This window comes from Tachyglossus aculeatus, chromosome 5 (genome assembly GCF_015852505.1).
Source record: "Tachyglossus aculeatus isolate mTacAcu1 chromosome 5, mTacAcu1.pri, whole genome shotgun sequence".
NCBI classification, from domain to species: Eukaryota; Metazoa; Chordata; class Mammalia; order Monotremata; family Tachyglossidae; genus Tachyglossus; species Tachyglossus aculeatus.
The window spans coordinates 35,973,921-35,989,997 of record NC_052070.1 but is presented as its reverse complement, the minus strand read 5'-3'; the positions used below and the strand labels follow the sequence as shown (position 1 = coordinate 35,989,997).

General features: G+C 45.8%; 1 protein-coding gene across 1 annotated transcript in view; it reads left to right on the top strand.

Annotated features, from left to right (window-relative positions):
* Window positions 1-3,900: 3,900 nt before the first annotated feature.
* Window positions 3,901-16,077, top strand: part of LOC119928760 (zinc finger and SCAN domain-containing protein 29-like) — a 29,172-nt gene continuing 16,995 nt past the window's right edge. The window contains exons 1-3 of the mRNA XM_038747274.1: window positions 3,901-4,433; window positions 13,067-13,265; window positions 15,872-15,933. Coding sequence (XP_038603202.1) covers window positions 4,047-4,433; window positions 13,067-13,265; window positions 15,872-15,933 — 648 coding nt within the window. The 5' untranslated portion in view covers window positions 3,901-4,046. The remainder of the gene's footprint in view (window positions 4,434-13,066; window positions 13,266-15,871; window positions 15,934-16,077) is intronic.

Genomic DNA, 16,077 nt, shown 5'->3' with positions numbered 1-16,077 from the left:
ATGCTGTTGATGCCTGTCTACTGGTTTTGTTTTGTTGTCTGTCTTCCCCTTCTAGACTGTGAGCCCATTGTTGGGTAGGGACCGTCTCTGTTGCCGAATTGTACTTTCCAAGTGCCTAGTACAGTGGTCTGCACACAGTAAGCGCTCAATAAATACGATTGAATGAATGAAGGAAGGAAATATTTGATTATGCACTGAGATCTAACAATGTAGGGAGCAGTTTCTGGAAATAAAATCCAACCAACTGCCCGGTAGTGGAGCAATAAATGTTTCGGTGCCTGAGTTCTTGAGTTCACATCTGTGGCCTGTGAATCTGAGTTCTCCATCTCCAGTTGGTCAGCTTCACCTTGGAGACAGAGACATATTATTATTATTATTATTACCTCAATAAATATGATTGAATGAAGGAAGGAAATATTTGATTATCCACTGAGATCGAACAATGTAGGGAGCAGTTTCTGAAAATAAAATCCAACCAAGAGAAGCAGCGTGGCTCAGTGGAAAGAGCCCGGGCTTTGGAGTCAGAGGTCATGGGTTCGAATCCTGAGTCCGCCACATGTCAGCTGTGTGATCTTGGGCAAGTCACTTAACTTCTCTGGGCCTCAGTTACCTCGTCTGTAAAATGGGAATTAAGACCGTGAGCCCCACGTGGGACAACCTGATCACCCTGTATCCTCCCCAGCGCTTAGAACAGTGCTTTGCACATAGTAAGCGCTTAACAAATGCCAATTATTTATTTATTATTTAACCAACTGTCTGGTAGTGGAACAATAAATGTTTCGGTGCCTGGGTTCTTGAGTTCACATCTGTGGCCCGTGAATCTGAGTTCTCCACCTCCAGTTGGTCAGCTTCACCTTGGAGACAGAGACATATTATTATTACCTCAATAAATATGATTGAATGAAGGAAGGAAGGAAATATTTGGTTATGAACTGAGATCGAACAATATAGAGAGCAGTTTTTGAAAATAAAATCCAACCAACTGTCCGGTAGTGGAGCAATAAATGTTTCGGTGCCTGGGTTCTTGAGTTCACATCTGTGGCCCGTGAATCTGAGTTCTCCACCTCCAGTGGGTCAGCTTCACCTTGGAGACAGAGACATATTATTATTACCTCAATAAATATGACTGAATGAATGAAGGAAGGAAATATTTGGTTATGCACTGAGATCGAACAATGTAGGGAGCAGTTTCTGAAAATAAAATCCAACCAAGTGTCTGGTAGTGGAGCAATAAATGTTTCAGTTTCATGAACTGTGACTCCACTTTCTTACTGTGACTCCACTTTCTTTCTGCGACTGTTGGCTCGTGGATGGCGAGAGGCTGGAGAGAAACTCCCCCCCATCACCTCAGTAGCATCAAAGGAGGGCAGTTCTCTAATTCATTCATTCAATCATATTTATTGAGCGCTTACAAAGCACTGTACTAAGCTCTTGGGAGAATACAGTGTAAAAATAGATGCGTTCCCTGCCCCCAGTGAGCTCACAATCCAGAGGGGGAGACAGACATTAATATAAATAAATTACAGATATATACATATGTGCTGTGGGGGTGGGAGGGAGGATGAGTGAAGGAGCAAGTAAGAGTGGTGCAGAAGAAGTGGGAGAAAAGGAGAGGAGGGCTTAATCAGGGAAGGCTTTTTGGAAGAGATGGGCCTTCAATAAGACTTTGAAGTGGGGGAGAGCAATCATCTGTCTCTTCCTCTGGACTGTATATATGTATATATGTTTGTACGTATTTATTACTCTATTTTATTTGTACATATTCTATTTATTTTATTTTGTTAATATGTTTTGTTGTCTGTCTCCCCCTTCTAGACTGTGAGCCCACTGCCGGGTAGGGACCATCTCTAGATGTTGCCAACTTGTAATTCCCAAGCGCTTAGTACAGTGCTCTGCACACAGTAAGCGCTCAATAAATACAATTGAATGAATATGTGCCGTGGGGGTGGGAGGGAGGATGAGTGAAGGAGCAAGTAAGAGCGGCGCAGAAGGAGTGGGAGAAGAGGAGGGGAGGGCTTAATCAGGGAAGGCTTCTTGGAAGAGATGGGCCTTCAATAAGGCTTTGAAGTGGGGGAGAGCAATCATCTGTCTCTTCCTCTGGACTGTGTAGATGTATACATGTTTGTATGTATTTATTACTCTATTCATTTTATTTGTACATATTTATTCTATTTATTTTATTTTGTTAATATGTTTTGTTTTGTTGTGTGTCTCCCCCTTCTAGACTATGAGCCCACTGTTGGGTAGGGACCGTCTCTGTATGTTGCCAACTTGTACTTCCCAAGCACTTAGTACAGTGCTCTGCACACAGTAAGTGCTCAATAAATACGATTGAATGAATATGTGCCATGGGGGTGGGAGGGAGGATGAGTGAAGGAGCAAGTGAGAGCGGCGCAGAAGGAGTGGGAGAAGAGGAGGGGAGGGTTTAGTCAGGGAAGGCTTCTCGGAAGAGATGGGCCTTCAATAAGGCTTTGAAGTGGGGGAGAGGAATCATCTGTCTCTTCCTCTGGACTGTATATACGTATATATGTTTGTACGTATTTATTAGTCTATTTTATTTGTACTAATGTATTCTATTTATTTTATTTTGTTAATATGTTTTGTTCTCTGTCTCCCCCTTCTAGAGAGTGAGCCCACTGCCGGGTAGGGACCATCTCTAGATGTTGCTAACTTGTACTTGCCAAGCGCTTAGTACAGTGCTCTGCACACAGTAAGCGCTCAATAAATGGGATTGAATGAATGAATGAATGAATGAATGAATGAATGAGTGTGCCCACAAGTTAATGTATTTGTCCCAGCTTAATTTTTGAAGGAAATCACTTGAAAAGTTGCATTCAGCTGCGTTCAGTTGCATTGAAAAGCAGCATGGCTCAGTGGAAAAGAGCCCGGGCTTTAGAGTCAGAGGTCAGGGGTTCAAATCCTGGCTCCGCCAATTGTCAGCTGGGTGACTTTGGGCAAGTCACTTCACTTCTCTGTACCTCAGTTACCTCATCTGTAAAATGAGGATTAAGACTGTGAGCCCCACGTGGGACAACCTGATCACTTTGTAACCTCCCCAGCGCTTAGAATAGTGCTTTGCATACAGTAAGCGCTTAATAAATGCCATCATTATCATTATTATTCAGGAGAACTCTGAAGCAGCACGGCTTGGTGGATAGAGCACGGGCCTGGGAGACGGGGCGACCCGGGTTCTAATCCCGGCTCCGCCACCTGTCTGCCGTGTGCCCCCGGACAAGTCACGTCACTCTTCTGTGCCTCAGTTACCTCATCTGTAAAACGGATAAGACTGACTCATAGAACTTAACAAATACCATAAAAAATCCTCTAAGGATTCCTCGTCCTAGAGAAGCAGCGTGGCTCAGCGGAAGGAGCCCGGGCTTTGGAGTCAGAGGTCGTGGGTTCGAATCCCAGCTCCACCACAAGTCAGGGACAACCTGATCACCGTGTAACCTCCCCAGCACTTAGAACAGTGCTTTGCACATAGTAAGCGCTTTATAAATGCCATTATTGTTTATTATATATTTATTAGTACTCTCTATACGTTATACGTTACCTATACTATACGTTAGGCTCAGTGGAAAGAGCCCGGGCTTTGGAGTCAGAGGTCATGGGTTCATATCCCGGCTCCACCAATTGTCAGCTGTGTGACCTTGGGCAAGTCACTTCACTTCTCTGGGCCTCAGTTACCTCATCTGTAAAAAATGGGGATTAAGACCGTGAGCCCCACGTGGGACACCTTGATCGCATTGTATCCCCCCAGCGCTGAGAACAGTGCTTTGCACATAGTAAGCGCTTAACAAATGCCATCATCATCATCGTCTGAGATTTCGAGGTGTCCTTTGCTCACACTGTCTCTGTCTCCAGGGCGAAGCTGACCAACTGGAGGAGGAGAACTCATTCATCCATTCATTCGATCGTATTTATTGATCGCTTAAGCGCTTGGGAAGTACAAGTCGGCAGATTCACGGGCCACAGATGTGACTGAAGAACCCAGACCCCAGCCCGAGGGAGGCCTCCACCCTCCCTCCCGAGCCCCTACGGGGGTGATGGCAGTAGCCCGGGGCCTGCTGGAGCAGGAGGGACTCGTGATAGTCAAGCTGGAAGAAGACTTGCCATGGGGACAGGAGCCCACCCCGTGTGGAGATGACCCCGGCCCCGAGGCCTCCCGTCGGCGCTTCAGACGTTTCCGCTACCGGGAAGCAGCCGGGCCCCTCGAGGCTCTCGGCCGACTCCGGGAGCTCTGCCGTCGGTGGCTGAGGCCGGAGAGGCGCACGAAGGAGCAGATCCTGGAGCAGCTGGTGCTGGAGCAGTTCCTCAGCATCCTGCCGGAGGAGATCCAGGCTCCCGTATGGGACCGCCGTCCGGAGAGCGGGGAGGAAGCGGTGGCCCTTGTGGAGGATTTGGAGAGAGATCCCAGGAGACGGGGACGCCAGGTGAGGCGGATACATCCCGACGGTCTGTTTTCTTAACCGTGATGGGGAAGACAGCAGAGACACTAGATTATCATCATCATCATCATCAATCGTATTTATTGAGCGCTTACTGTGTGCAGAGCATTGTACTAAGCACTTGGGAAGTACAAGTTAGCAACACATACAGTCCCTGCCCAACAGTGGGCTCACAGTCTAAAAGGGGGAGACAGAGAACAAAACCAAACATACTAACAAAATAAAATAGAATAGACATGTACACGTAAAATAAATAGAGTAATAAATATGTACAAACATATATACATATATACAGGTGGTGTGGGGAAGGGAAGGAGGTAAGATGGGGGGATGGAAAAGGGGGCGAGGGGGAGAGGAAGGAAGGGGCTGAGTGTGGGAAGGCCTCCTGGAGGAGGTGAGCTCTCAGTAGGGCCTTGAAGGGAGGAAGAGAGCTAGCTTGGCGGATGGGCAGAGGGAGGGCATTCCGGGCCCGGGGGATGACGTGGGCCGGGGGTCGATGGCGGGACAGGCGAGAGATTAGTGGGGATAATAATAATAATGGTATTTGGTAAGCGCTCACTATGTTCTAAGTGCTGGGGGGATAAAAGGTGATCAGGTCGTCGCACGTGGGGCTCACAGTCTTAATCCCCATTTTACAGATGAGGTCATAATAATGAGAATAATAATCGTGATATTTTTAAGCACTGAGCACTGGGGTAGATGCGAGATAACTGGGGTTGGATAAAGTCCGTGTCCCACGCAGGGCTCCCAGTCTTAATCCCCGTTCTACAGATGAAGGTATGGAGGCATAGAGAAACGAAGTGACTTGCCCAAAGTCACACAGCGGATGAATGGCCAGGATTAGAACCCAGGTCCTTCTGACTAGACTGTGAGCCCGCTGTTGGGTAGGGACCGTCTCTGTATGTTGCCAACTTGTACTTCCCAAGCGCTTAGTACAGTGCTCTGCACACGGAAAGCGCTCAATAAATACGATCGAATGACTCTCGGGCCCCTGATCTGTCCATTAGGCCACGCTGCTTCAGAGCCAGTGGAGGATTCTGAAACTCTATTTTCTTTGTAGTTTTGCTTTTCTGTTAGTGCCTCCCGCTTGAATCACTTGAATCCTTCAACAGTCCTTCAACAATTCGACAGTAGCAACCCTTGATGCCAAGTGACCTTGGAGGTTGGGTAACTTCCATGCTTCGGTTCCGCCACTGGAGTTCCCAGGCCCGGGTGTTACTCCGTGTGCCGGCTATAAGCCTGCCGCGGTTCTGCATATAGTTGGATCTCTCCAAGATGAAATAATTGTTATAAAAATAAAATATAAATGCCCGAAAATCAACCGATTAATCCGTGGTGTTCGTTGAGCGCCGACTGTGTGCTGAGCACTGTACTAAGCCCTTGGGAGAGACGAGTTGTAACAAAATTGGGAGACTCGTCAGTGAGCTTAGTCGCCTGTCCAGAGTGTGTCAGGAGCGTCGGGCTGGAGCGGGACGGGTTCTGGTTCTCTGACTGCTCTGGTTCTCGTCGCTAAAGTTCACCCCTACCTCTCCACCCAATCTGCTACCATATTAATGCAAGCACTTATCCTCTCCCACCCTGATTATTGTATCAGGGAGGGGGTGCGTGTGTGTGAGAGAGAGAGAGAGACACACACACAGAGACAGAGAGATGTCTCTCTGAAAATGGAGGCCCTGTGGAGAACGAGAGGACGGGCACTACAGCTCAACTCCCCCCTCATGTCATTGGCAATTCTTTGACGGCATAATAACACCACAAGAATTATGGTACTTGTTATTGTGAATATCTAGGAATAGGCACATCAATATATCTGTTATTATAATAACATGATACAATAGTAAATAATAATAATGATGGCATTTATTAAGCGCTTACTATGTGCAAAGCACTGTTCTAAGCGCTAGGGAGGTTACAAGGTGATCAGGTGGTCCCACGGGGGGCTCACAGTCTTCATCCCCATTTTACAGATGAGGGAACTGAGGCACAGAGAAGTGAAGTGACTTGCCCAAAGTCACACAGCTGACAATTGGCGGGGCCGGAACTTGAACCCATGACCTCTGACTCCAAAGCCCGCGCTCTTTCCACTGAGCCACGCTGCTTCTCTGTCATTGGCAGTTCTGTGACGGCATAATAACACCACAAGAATTATGGTGCTTGTTATTGTGAATATCTAGGAATAGGCACATCAATATATCTGTTATTATAGTAACATGATAAAATAGTAAATAATAATAATAATGATGGCATTTATTAAGTGCTTACAATGTGCAAAGCACTGTTCTAAGCGCTAGGGAGGTTACAAGGTGATCTGGTTGTCCCATGGGGGGCTCCCAGTCTTCATCCCCATTTTACAGATGAGGGAACTGAGGCACAGAGAAGTGAAGTGACTTGCCCAAAGTCACACAGCTGACAATTGGCGGGGCCGGAACTTGAACCCATGACCTCTGACTCCAAAGCCCACGCTCTTTCCACTGAGCCACGCTGCTTCTCTGTCATTGGCAGTTCTGTGACGGCATAATAACACCACAAGAATTATGGTGCTTGTTATTGTGAATATCTAGGAATAGGCACATCAATATATCTGTTATTATAATAACATGATAAAATAGTAAATAATAATAATAATGATGGCATTTATTAAGTGCTTACAATGTGCAAAGCACTGTTCTAAGTGCTAGGGAGGTTACAAGGTGATCAGGTTGTCCCACGGGGGGCTCACAGTCTTCATCCCCATTTTACAGATGAGGGAACTGAGGCGCAGAGAAGTGAAGTGACTTGCCCAAAGTCACACGGCTGACAAGTGGCGGGGCCGGGACTTGAACCCATGACATCTGACTCCAAAGCCCGGGCTCTTTCCACTGAGCCACGCTGGCTTCTCTGTCATTGGCAGTTCTGTGATGGCATAATAACACCACAAGAATTATGGTACTTGTTATTGTGAATATCTAGGAATAGGCACATCAATATATCTGTTATTATAATAACATGATACAATAGTAAATAATAATAATAATGATGGCATTTATTAAGCGCTTACTATGTGCAAAGCGCTGTTCTAAGCGCTGGGGAGGTTACAAGGTGATCAGGTTGTCCCACGGGGGGCTCCCAGTCTTCATCCCCATTTTACAGATGAGGTAACTGAGGCACAGAGAAGTTAAGTGACTTGCCCAAAGTCATACAGCTGAGAATTGGCAGAGCCGGGATTTGAACCCATGACCTCTGACTCCAAAGCCTGTGCTCTTTCCACTGAGCCATGCTGCTTCTCTGTAAATGTAAATGTAAATGTGGTATTGAAGTGCGTGTCATGGTACCCATTATTATTAGTATTTATTAACATGTACACTGATGTATACATATTCTAATAACATGCTATAACAGTAAATGTGGTATTGAAGCGCGTATCATGGTACCCGTTATTGAAAGAAGCAGCGTGGCTCAGTGGAAAGAGCCCGGGCTTGGGAGCCAGAGGTCACAGGTTCGAATCCCAGCTCCGCCGCTTGTCAGCTGGGTGACTTTGGGCAAGTCACTTCACTTCTCTGGGTCTCAGTTTCCTCATCTGGAAAACGGGGATGAAGACCGTGAGCCCCCCGTGGGACAACCTGATCGCCTTGTATCCTCCCCAGCGCTTAGAACAGTGCTGTACACATAGTAAGCGCTTAACAAATGCCATTATTATTATTATTATTATTATTATTATTACTGTTGGGTAGGGACTGTCCCTATATGTTGCCAACTTGTACTTCCCAAGCGCTTAGTACAGTGCTCTGCACACAGTAAGCGCTCAATAAATATGATTGATTGATTGATTGATTACTTGCTGATCTCCCTGCCTCCTGTCTCTCCATACCCAACTCTGCTACCCGGATCATTTTCCTTCAGAAACGGTTAGAACGTGTTTCCCCGCTCCTCAAGAAACTCCAGTGGTTGCCCATCCATCTCCGCATCAAACAAAACTCCTCACCCTTGGCTTTAAAGCACTCAATCACCTTGCCCCCTCCTACCTCACATCAGGCAGATAAATGCTCTCCCCCACTTCAAAGCCTTATTAAAGGCCCATCTCCTCCGGGAAGCCTTCCCTGCCTAAGCCCTCCTCCCCTCTTCTCCCACTCCCTTCTGCATCACCCTGACTTCAGCCTCCTTCCCAGCCCCATGGCACATATGTGTATGTCGGTAATTTTTTTATTAATCTATTTATTTATGTATATTCATGTCTGTCTCCCCCTTTACACTGTGAACTTATTTATTTATCTATTTATGTATATTCATGTCTGTCTCCCCCTTTACACTGTGAACTTATTTATTTATCTATTTATTTATGTATATTCATGTCTGTCTCCCCCCTACACTGTGAACTTATTTATTTATCTATTTATTTATGTATATTCATCTCTGTCTCCCCCTTTACACTGTGAACTTATTTATTTATCTATTTATTTATGTATATTCATGTCTGTCTCCCCCTTTACACTGTAAACTTATTTATGTATTTATTTATTTATTTATGTATGTTCATGTCCGTCTCCCCCCTACACTGTGAACTTATTTATTTATCTATTCATTTATGTATATTCATGTCTGTCTCCCCCCTACACTGTGAACTTATTTATTTATCTATTTATTTATGTGTATTCATGTCCGTCTCCCCCTCTACACTGTGAACTTATTTATTTATCTATTTATTTATGTATATTCATGTCTGTCTCCCCCTCTACACTGTGAACTTATTTATTTATCTGTTTATGTATATTCATTCATCTTACCTCCTTCCCTTCCCCACAGCACCTGTATATATGTATATATGTTTGTACATATTTATTACTCTATTTATTTTACTTGTACATATCTATTCTATTTATTTTATTTTGTTAGTATGTTTGGTTTTGTTCTCTGTCTCCCCCTTTTAGACTGTGAGCCCACTGTTGGGTAGGGACTGTCTCTATATGTTGCCAACTTGTACTTCCCAAGCGCTTAGTACAGTGCTCTGCACACAGTAAGCGCTCAATAAATACGATTGATGATGATGATGATGATGATGATTCATGTCTGTCTCCCCCTCTAGACTGTGAACTCACCGTGGGCAGAGAATGTATCTATTTGCCTTTGTATTGTACTCTCCCAAGCGCTTAGGGAGAGTACACATAGTACTCTTTGTGTACATAGTACACTATGTGCTTTGCACATAGTAAGCACTCAGTATATATGATTGAATAAATGAATGAATCTGAGTGGGGAGGGGGGGCAATATAGTCCAGTTCTACATTTCTAGTTTCCTTCATTCATTCAATTGTATTTATTGAGGGCTTACTGGATGCAAAGCACTGTACTAAGCGCTTGGGAGAGCGCAGTTAGATTCAGCTTTCTCGTTCCGTGGTGTGGTGTTCTGCAGCGATGCCCATTCTACCTCCTCCCAGCAGCTCTCTGCTGTCAAATTACTTAGCAGGGTTTTTCCGGCACCATTCATTCAGTCAGTCGGTCATATTTATTGAGTGCTTACCGTTTGTAGAGCACTGTGCTAAGCGCTTGGGAGAGTACAATGCAACAATAAAGAGACCCATTCCCTGCCCACAACGAGCTCACAGCCTAGAGGTGGGGAGACAGACATAAATAGAAATAAATGAATTACAGATACGGACGTCAGGGCTGTGGGGCTGCGAAGGGGGATGAACTTCCCAAGCGCTTAGTACAGTGCTCTGCACACAGTAAGCGCTTAATTAATACGATTGATGATGATGGTGAACAAAGGGAGCAAGTCAGGGCGACGCCGAAGGGAGCGGGAGAGGAGGAAAGAGGGGCATAGTGAGGGAAGGCCTCTTGGAGGAGATGTGGCCTTGGTAAGGATTCTCCAGGAAACCCTGAAAAGTACAGCGCTTAGAACAGTGCTTTGCACATAGTAAGCGCTTAATAAATTCCATTATTATTATTATTATTCATTCATTCAGTCGCATTTATTGAGCGCTTACTGTACTAAGTGCTTGGGAAGTCCAAGTTGGCAACATATAGAGACGGTCCCTACCCAACAGTGGGCTCACAGTCTAGGAGGGGGAGACAGAGAACAAAACAAAGCATATTAACAAAATAAAATAAATAGAAATAAATATGTACAAGTAAAATAAATAGAGTAATAAATACATACAAACATATATGCATATATACAGGTGCTGTGGGGAGGGGAAGGAGGTAAGGCAGGGGTGACGGGGAGAGGGCGGAGGGGCCTCAGTCTGGGAAGGCCTCCTGGAGGAGGTGAGCTCTCAGTTATAGACCTCTCTTATTAGACCTTTTTGCCCCATTTTAATTTCGTCATCCCCAATCTTTCAGGGGGATGGCCCATTTCTCCACTCCACTGAAGAGTGAAGGAATTGTCTGGGGTCTTTCATTCTTCCTAGACAGTCTACTTGCCTTAATAGGATATCACCTGCTCTTCAGACTCTCAATCAATCAATCAGTAATATTTATTGAGCACTTGCTATGTGCACTTGGGGGAGTACAACTGAATTAGTGGGCACGTTCCTTGCCCATGACGAGCTGGCAGTCCCCAGACTCTCAATCAATCAATCAGTAGGATTTATTGAGCACTTACTATGTGCACTTGGGGGAGTACAACTGAATTAGCGGGCATGTTCCTTGCCCATGACAAGCTGGCAGTCCCCAGACTCTCAATCAATCAATCAGTAGTATTTATTGAGCACTTACTATGTGCACTTGGAGGAGTACAACTGAAATAGCGGGCACGTTCCTTGCCCGTGACAAGCTGGCAGTCCCCAGACTCTCAATCAATCAATCAGTAGGATTTATTGAGCACTTACTATGTGCACTTGGAGGAGTACAACTGAATTAGCGGGCACGTTCCTTGCCCGTGACAAGCTGGCAGTCCCCAGACTCTCAATCAGTCAATCAGTAGGATTTATTGAGCACTTACTATGTGCACTTGGGGGAGTACAACTGAATTAGCGGGCATGTTCCTTGCCCATGACAAGCTGGCAGTCCCCAGACTCTCAATCAATCAATCAGTAGGATTTATTGAGCACTTACTATGTGCACTTGGGGGAGTACAACTGAATTAGCGGGCATGTACCTTGCCCATGACAAGCTGGCAGTCCCCAGACTCTCAATCAATCAATCAGTAGGATTTATTGAGCACTTACTATGTGCACTTGGGGGAGTACAACTGAATTAGCGGGCATGTACCTTGCCCATGACAAGCTGGCAGTCCCCAGACTCTCAATCAATCAATCAGTAGTATTTATTGAGCACTTACTATGTGCACTTGAATTAGTGGGCACGTTCCTTGCCCATGACGCGCTGGCAGTCTACAGTCAAGAATATCTGGAAGATACTGAATGTATAAGACGTTACCGATCCTTAGGATGCCCCATTTGGGGACGTAAGGAAGGGGCTACTTTCACAGCCACCCCCAGTGTGCCCCGCGGAATGTCTCGCCGGTTTCTGTCCATCCAAACCTCTACCCTGCTCTGTCAAGCTCTCATCCTATCCCGTCTGGATTACTGTATCAGCCTCCTCTCCGATCTCCCATCCTCCTGTCTCTCCCCTCGTCAATCCATACTTCACGCCGCTGCCCGGATTGTCTTTGTCCAGAAACGCTCTGGGCATGGTACTCCCCTCCTCAGAAATCTCCAGTGGCTACCAATCAACCTACGCATCAGGCAGAAACTCCTCACCCTGGGCTTCCAGGCTGTCCATCCATCCCCTCGCCCCCTCCTACCTCACCTCCCTTCTCTCCGTCTCCAGCCCAGCCCGCACCCTCCGCTCCTCTGCCGCTAATCTCCTCACCGTGGCTCGTTCTCGCCTGTCCCGCCATCGACCCCCGGCCCAGATGCTCCCCTGGCCTGGAATGCCCTCCCTCTAATCAATCGATCATATTTATTGAGCACTTAACTGTGTGCAGAGCACTGTACTAAGCTCTTGGGAAGTGCAAGTTGGCAACATCTAGAGACGGTCCCTACCCAACAGTGGGCTCACAGTCTAGAAGGGGGAGACAGAGAACAAAACCAAACATAGTAACAAAATAAAATAAATAGAATAGTTATGTACAAGTAAAATAAAGAAATAGAGTAATAAATACGTACAAACATATATACATATGTACAGGTGCTGTGGGGAAGGGATCCGCCAAGCTAGCTCTCTTCCTCCCTTCAAAGCCCTACTGAGAGCTCACCTCCTCCAGGAGGCCTTCCCACACTGAGCCCCCTCCTTCCTCTCCCCCTCGTCCTCCTCTCCATCCCCCCATCTTACCTCCTTCCCTTCCCCACAGCACCTGTATATATGTATATACGTTTGTACATATTTATTACCCTATTTATTTATTTTACTTGTACACATTTATTCTTCTTATTTTATTTTGTTAATATGTTTTGTTTCGTTCTCTGTCTCCCGCTTCGAGCCCACTGTTGGGTAGGGACCGTCTCTAGATGTTGCCAACTTGGACTTCCCAAGCGCTTAGTACAGTGCTCTGCACACAGTAAGCGCTCAATAAATACGATTGAATGAATGAATGAATGAATTCGTGCCCGTCGTCTCTCTCTCTGGAGGGTTTTAGCCGGCCTCGCGGAACCGTCCACCACATGAGACCGTTAGGGTGATTAAATTGGGACTCTTCCCAGGTGACTGTCCGGGTGCAGGGGCCGGAAGTACTCTCTGAAGAACCCAGGTCCCCGGGAAAAGTTTGGAAGCCTCAGTGCACTGAATTAGACCCCTCAGGAGTGAAGCCAGAAGGGGAACCCCAGGAGACGGTAACCAGAGATCCGGGACCGGAGGAGCCAGTGAGCCCCAAGGAAGAGCCTCAGAGTCTCCAGGAAAGGGGTAAGACTCGGAGGTCCTGATTGATTAATTGATTAATTGATTTGATCGTTGATTGATCGATCGATTGATTTGATCGAGAGGGGAGGAGATCCCAGAGATGGACAGCGGATGGTGGAAGCATCGCTGGGGGATTGTGCCTGCTCACTCTTTGGTACTCTTTTGTAGAAGCAGCATGGCGGAGTGGATAGAACGCGGGCCTGGGAATCAGAAGGTCATGGGTTCTAATCCCGGCCCTGCCACTTGTCTGCTGTGTGACCTTGGGCAAATCACTTCACTTCTCTGGGCCTCAGTTACCTCATCTGGAAAGCGGGGATTGAGGCTGTGAGCCCACTGTTGGGTAGGGACTGTCTCTATGTGTCGCCAACTTGTACTTCCCAAGCGCTTAGTACAGTGCTCTGCATACAGTAAGCGCTCAATAAATACGATTGATTGATTGATTGACAGGGACTGCATCCAACCCGATTTGCTTTTATCCACCCTAGCACTTAGTACAGTGCCTGGGACTCAGTATGCGCTTAACAAATGTACTTATTTATTACTCTATTTATTTTATTTGTACATATTTATTCTAATTATTTTATTTTGTTAATATGTTTTGTTTTGTTCTCTGTCTCCCCCTTCTAGACTGTGAGCCCACTGTTGGGTAGGGACTGTCTCTATGTGTCGCCAACTTGTACTTCCCAAGCGCTTAGTACAGTGCTCTGCACACAGTAAGCACTCAATAAACATGATTGATTGATTGATTGATTGACAGGGACTGCATCCAACCCGATTTGCTTGTATCCACCAGCACTTAGTACAGTGCCTGGCACTCAGTATGCGCTTAACAAATGTACGTATTTATTACTCTATTTATTTTATTTGTACATATTTCTTCTAATTATTTTATTTTGTTAATATGTTTTGTTTTGTTCTCTGTCTCCCCCTTCTAGACTGTGAGCCCACTGTTAGGTAGGGACCGTCTCTATGTTGCCAACTTGTACTTCCCAAGCGCTTAGTACAGTGCTCTGCACACAGTAAGCGCTCAATAAATACGATTGAATGAATGAATGAATGAATGAAATGCTGTAAGTGTTATTACTTTCCCAAGGGTTAGCAGAAGGTTCTGCACCGACTTTCCAAGTGCTTATTACAGTGTTCTGCACATAATAAGCGCTCAGTAAATATGAATGAATGAGTGAATGAATGAATGAGTACATGCTCAGTAAATAATAATAATAATTTTGGTATTTGTTAAGTGTATACTATGTACCAAGCACTGTTCTAAGCTCTGGGGGAGATACAAGGTAATCAGGTTGTCCCATGTGGGGCTCACAGTCTTCATCCCCATTTTCCAGATGAGGTAAATGAGGCCCAGAGAAGTTAAGTGACTTGCCCGAAGTCACACAGCTGATAAGTGGCGGAGCTGGGATTAGAACCCATGACCTCTGACTCCCAAGCCTGGGCTCTTTCCACTGAGCCACACTGTAGCCCCTGTTTTGGAGCTTTCAGTGACATGGTAACGGGCTGTCCCAATCACAGTCAATCAATGGTACGTTTGTACATATTTATTACTCTATTTATTTATTTATTGTACTTGTACATATCTATTCTATTTATTTTATTTTGTTAATATGTTTCGTTTTGTTCTCTGTCTCCCCCTTCTAGACTGCGAGCCCACTGTTGGGTAGGGACTGTCTCTATATGTTGCCAACTTGTACTTCCCAAGTGCTTAGTACAGTGCTCTGCACACAGTAAGCGCTCAATAAATATGATTGATTGATTTTCATTTTTTTTTGGGGGGTAGGTATTTGTTCAGTGCTTACTATGTGCCAGGCACCGTTCTAAGCACTTGGGTTAGCTTACTACAGTACCTGGCATAGTACGTGCTTAACAAATGCCATAAGCACCATGAGAAGCAGCGTGGCTCGGTGGGAAGAGCACGGGCTTTGGAGTCATTCATTCATTCAATCGTATTTATTGAGCGCTTACTGTGTGCAGAGCACTGTACTAAGCGCTTGGAAAGTACAAGATGGCAACACATAGAGACGGTCCCTACCCAACAGTGGGCTCACAGTCTAGAAGGGGCAGACAGAGAACAAAACAAAACATATTAACAAAATAAAATAAATAGAATAGATATGTACAAGTAAAATAAATAGAGTAATAAATACGTACAAACATATATACAGGTGCTGTGGGGAAGGGAAGGAGGTAATACGGGGGGGTGGAAAGGGGGAGGAGGGGGAGAGGAAGGAGGGGGCTCAGTCTGGGAAGGCCTTCTGGAGGAGGTGAGCTCTCAGTAGGGCCACCGAGGCCCAGAGAATGAGGTACTGAGGCCCAGCGAAGTGAAGTGACTTGCCCAAAGTCAAACAGCTGACAATTGGCAGAGCCAGGATTTGAACCTGTGACCTCTGACTCCAAAGCCCGTGCTCTTTCCACTGAGCCACGCTTCTTCTCTATAATAATATCCAGTCAAATTTAGAAGGAAATGAAAATATAAAATCCTCAGGGAGCACAAGGATGCTTTTTGTTTAAACTGAGAAAAAAACAGATGCTATTAGAATTAGGGAGGGTCCGGTTTCAAAAACTGAGAGCTGAGGCCATAATGGCTCCTTTTTCCTCAGCTGCGCTCACCCTGCCCACGGTGACGAGTGCCAGTGACCGGGAGATGCCAGCCGAATCCCAGGTGAGCTCCGGTTGGTTCGGCGCTTTTTGGGATTTATTCATTCATTCGATCGTATTTGTTGAGTGCTCGCTGTGTGCGAAGCACAGCACTAAGCGCATGTGAGAGTTCACTAGAACAATAAACAGACACATTCCCCGCCCACAA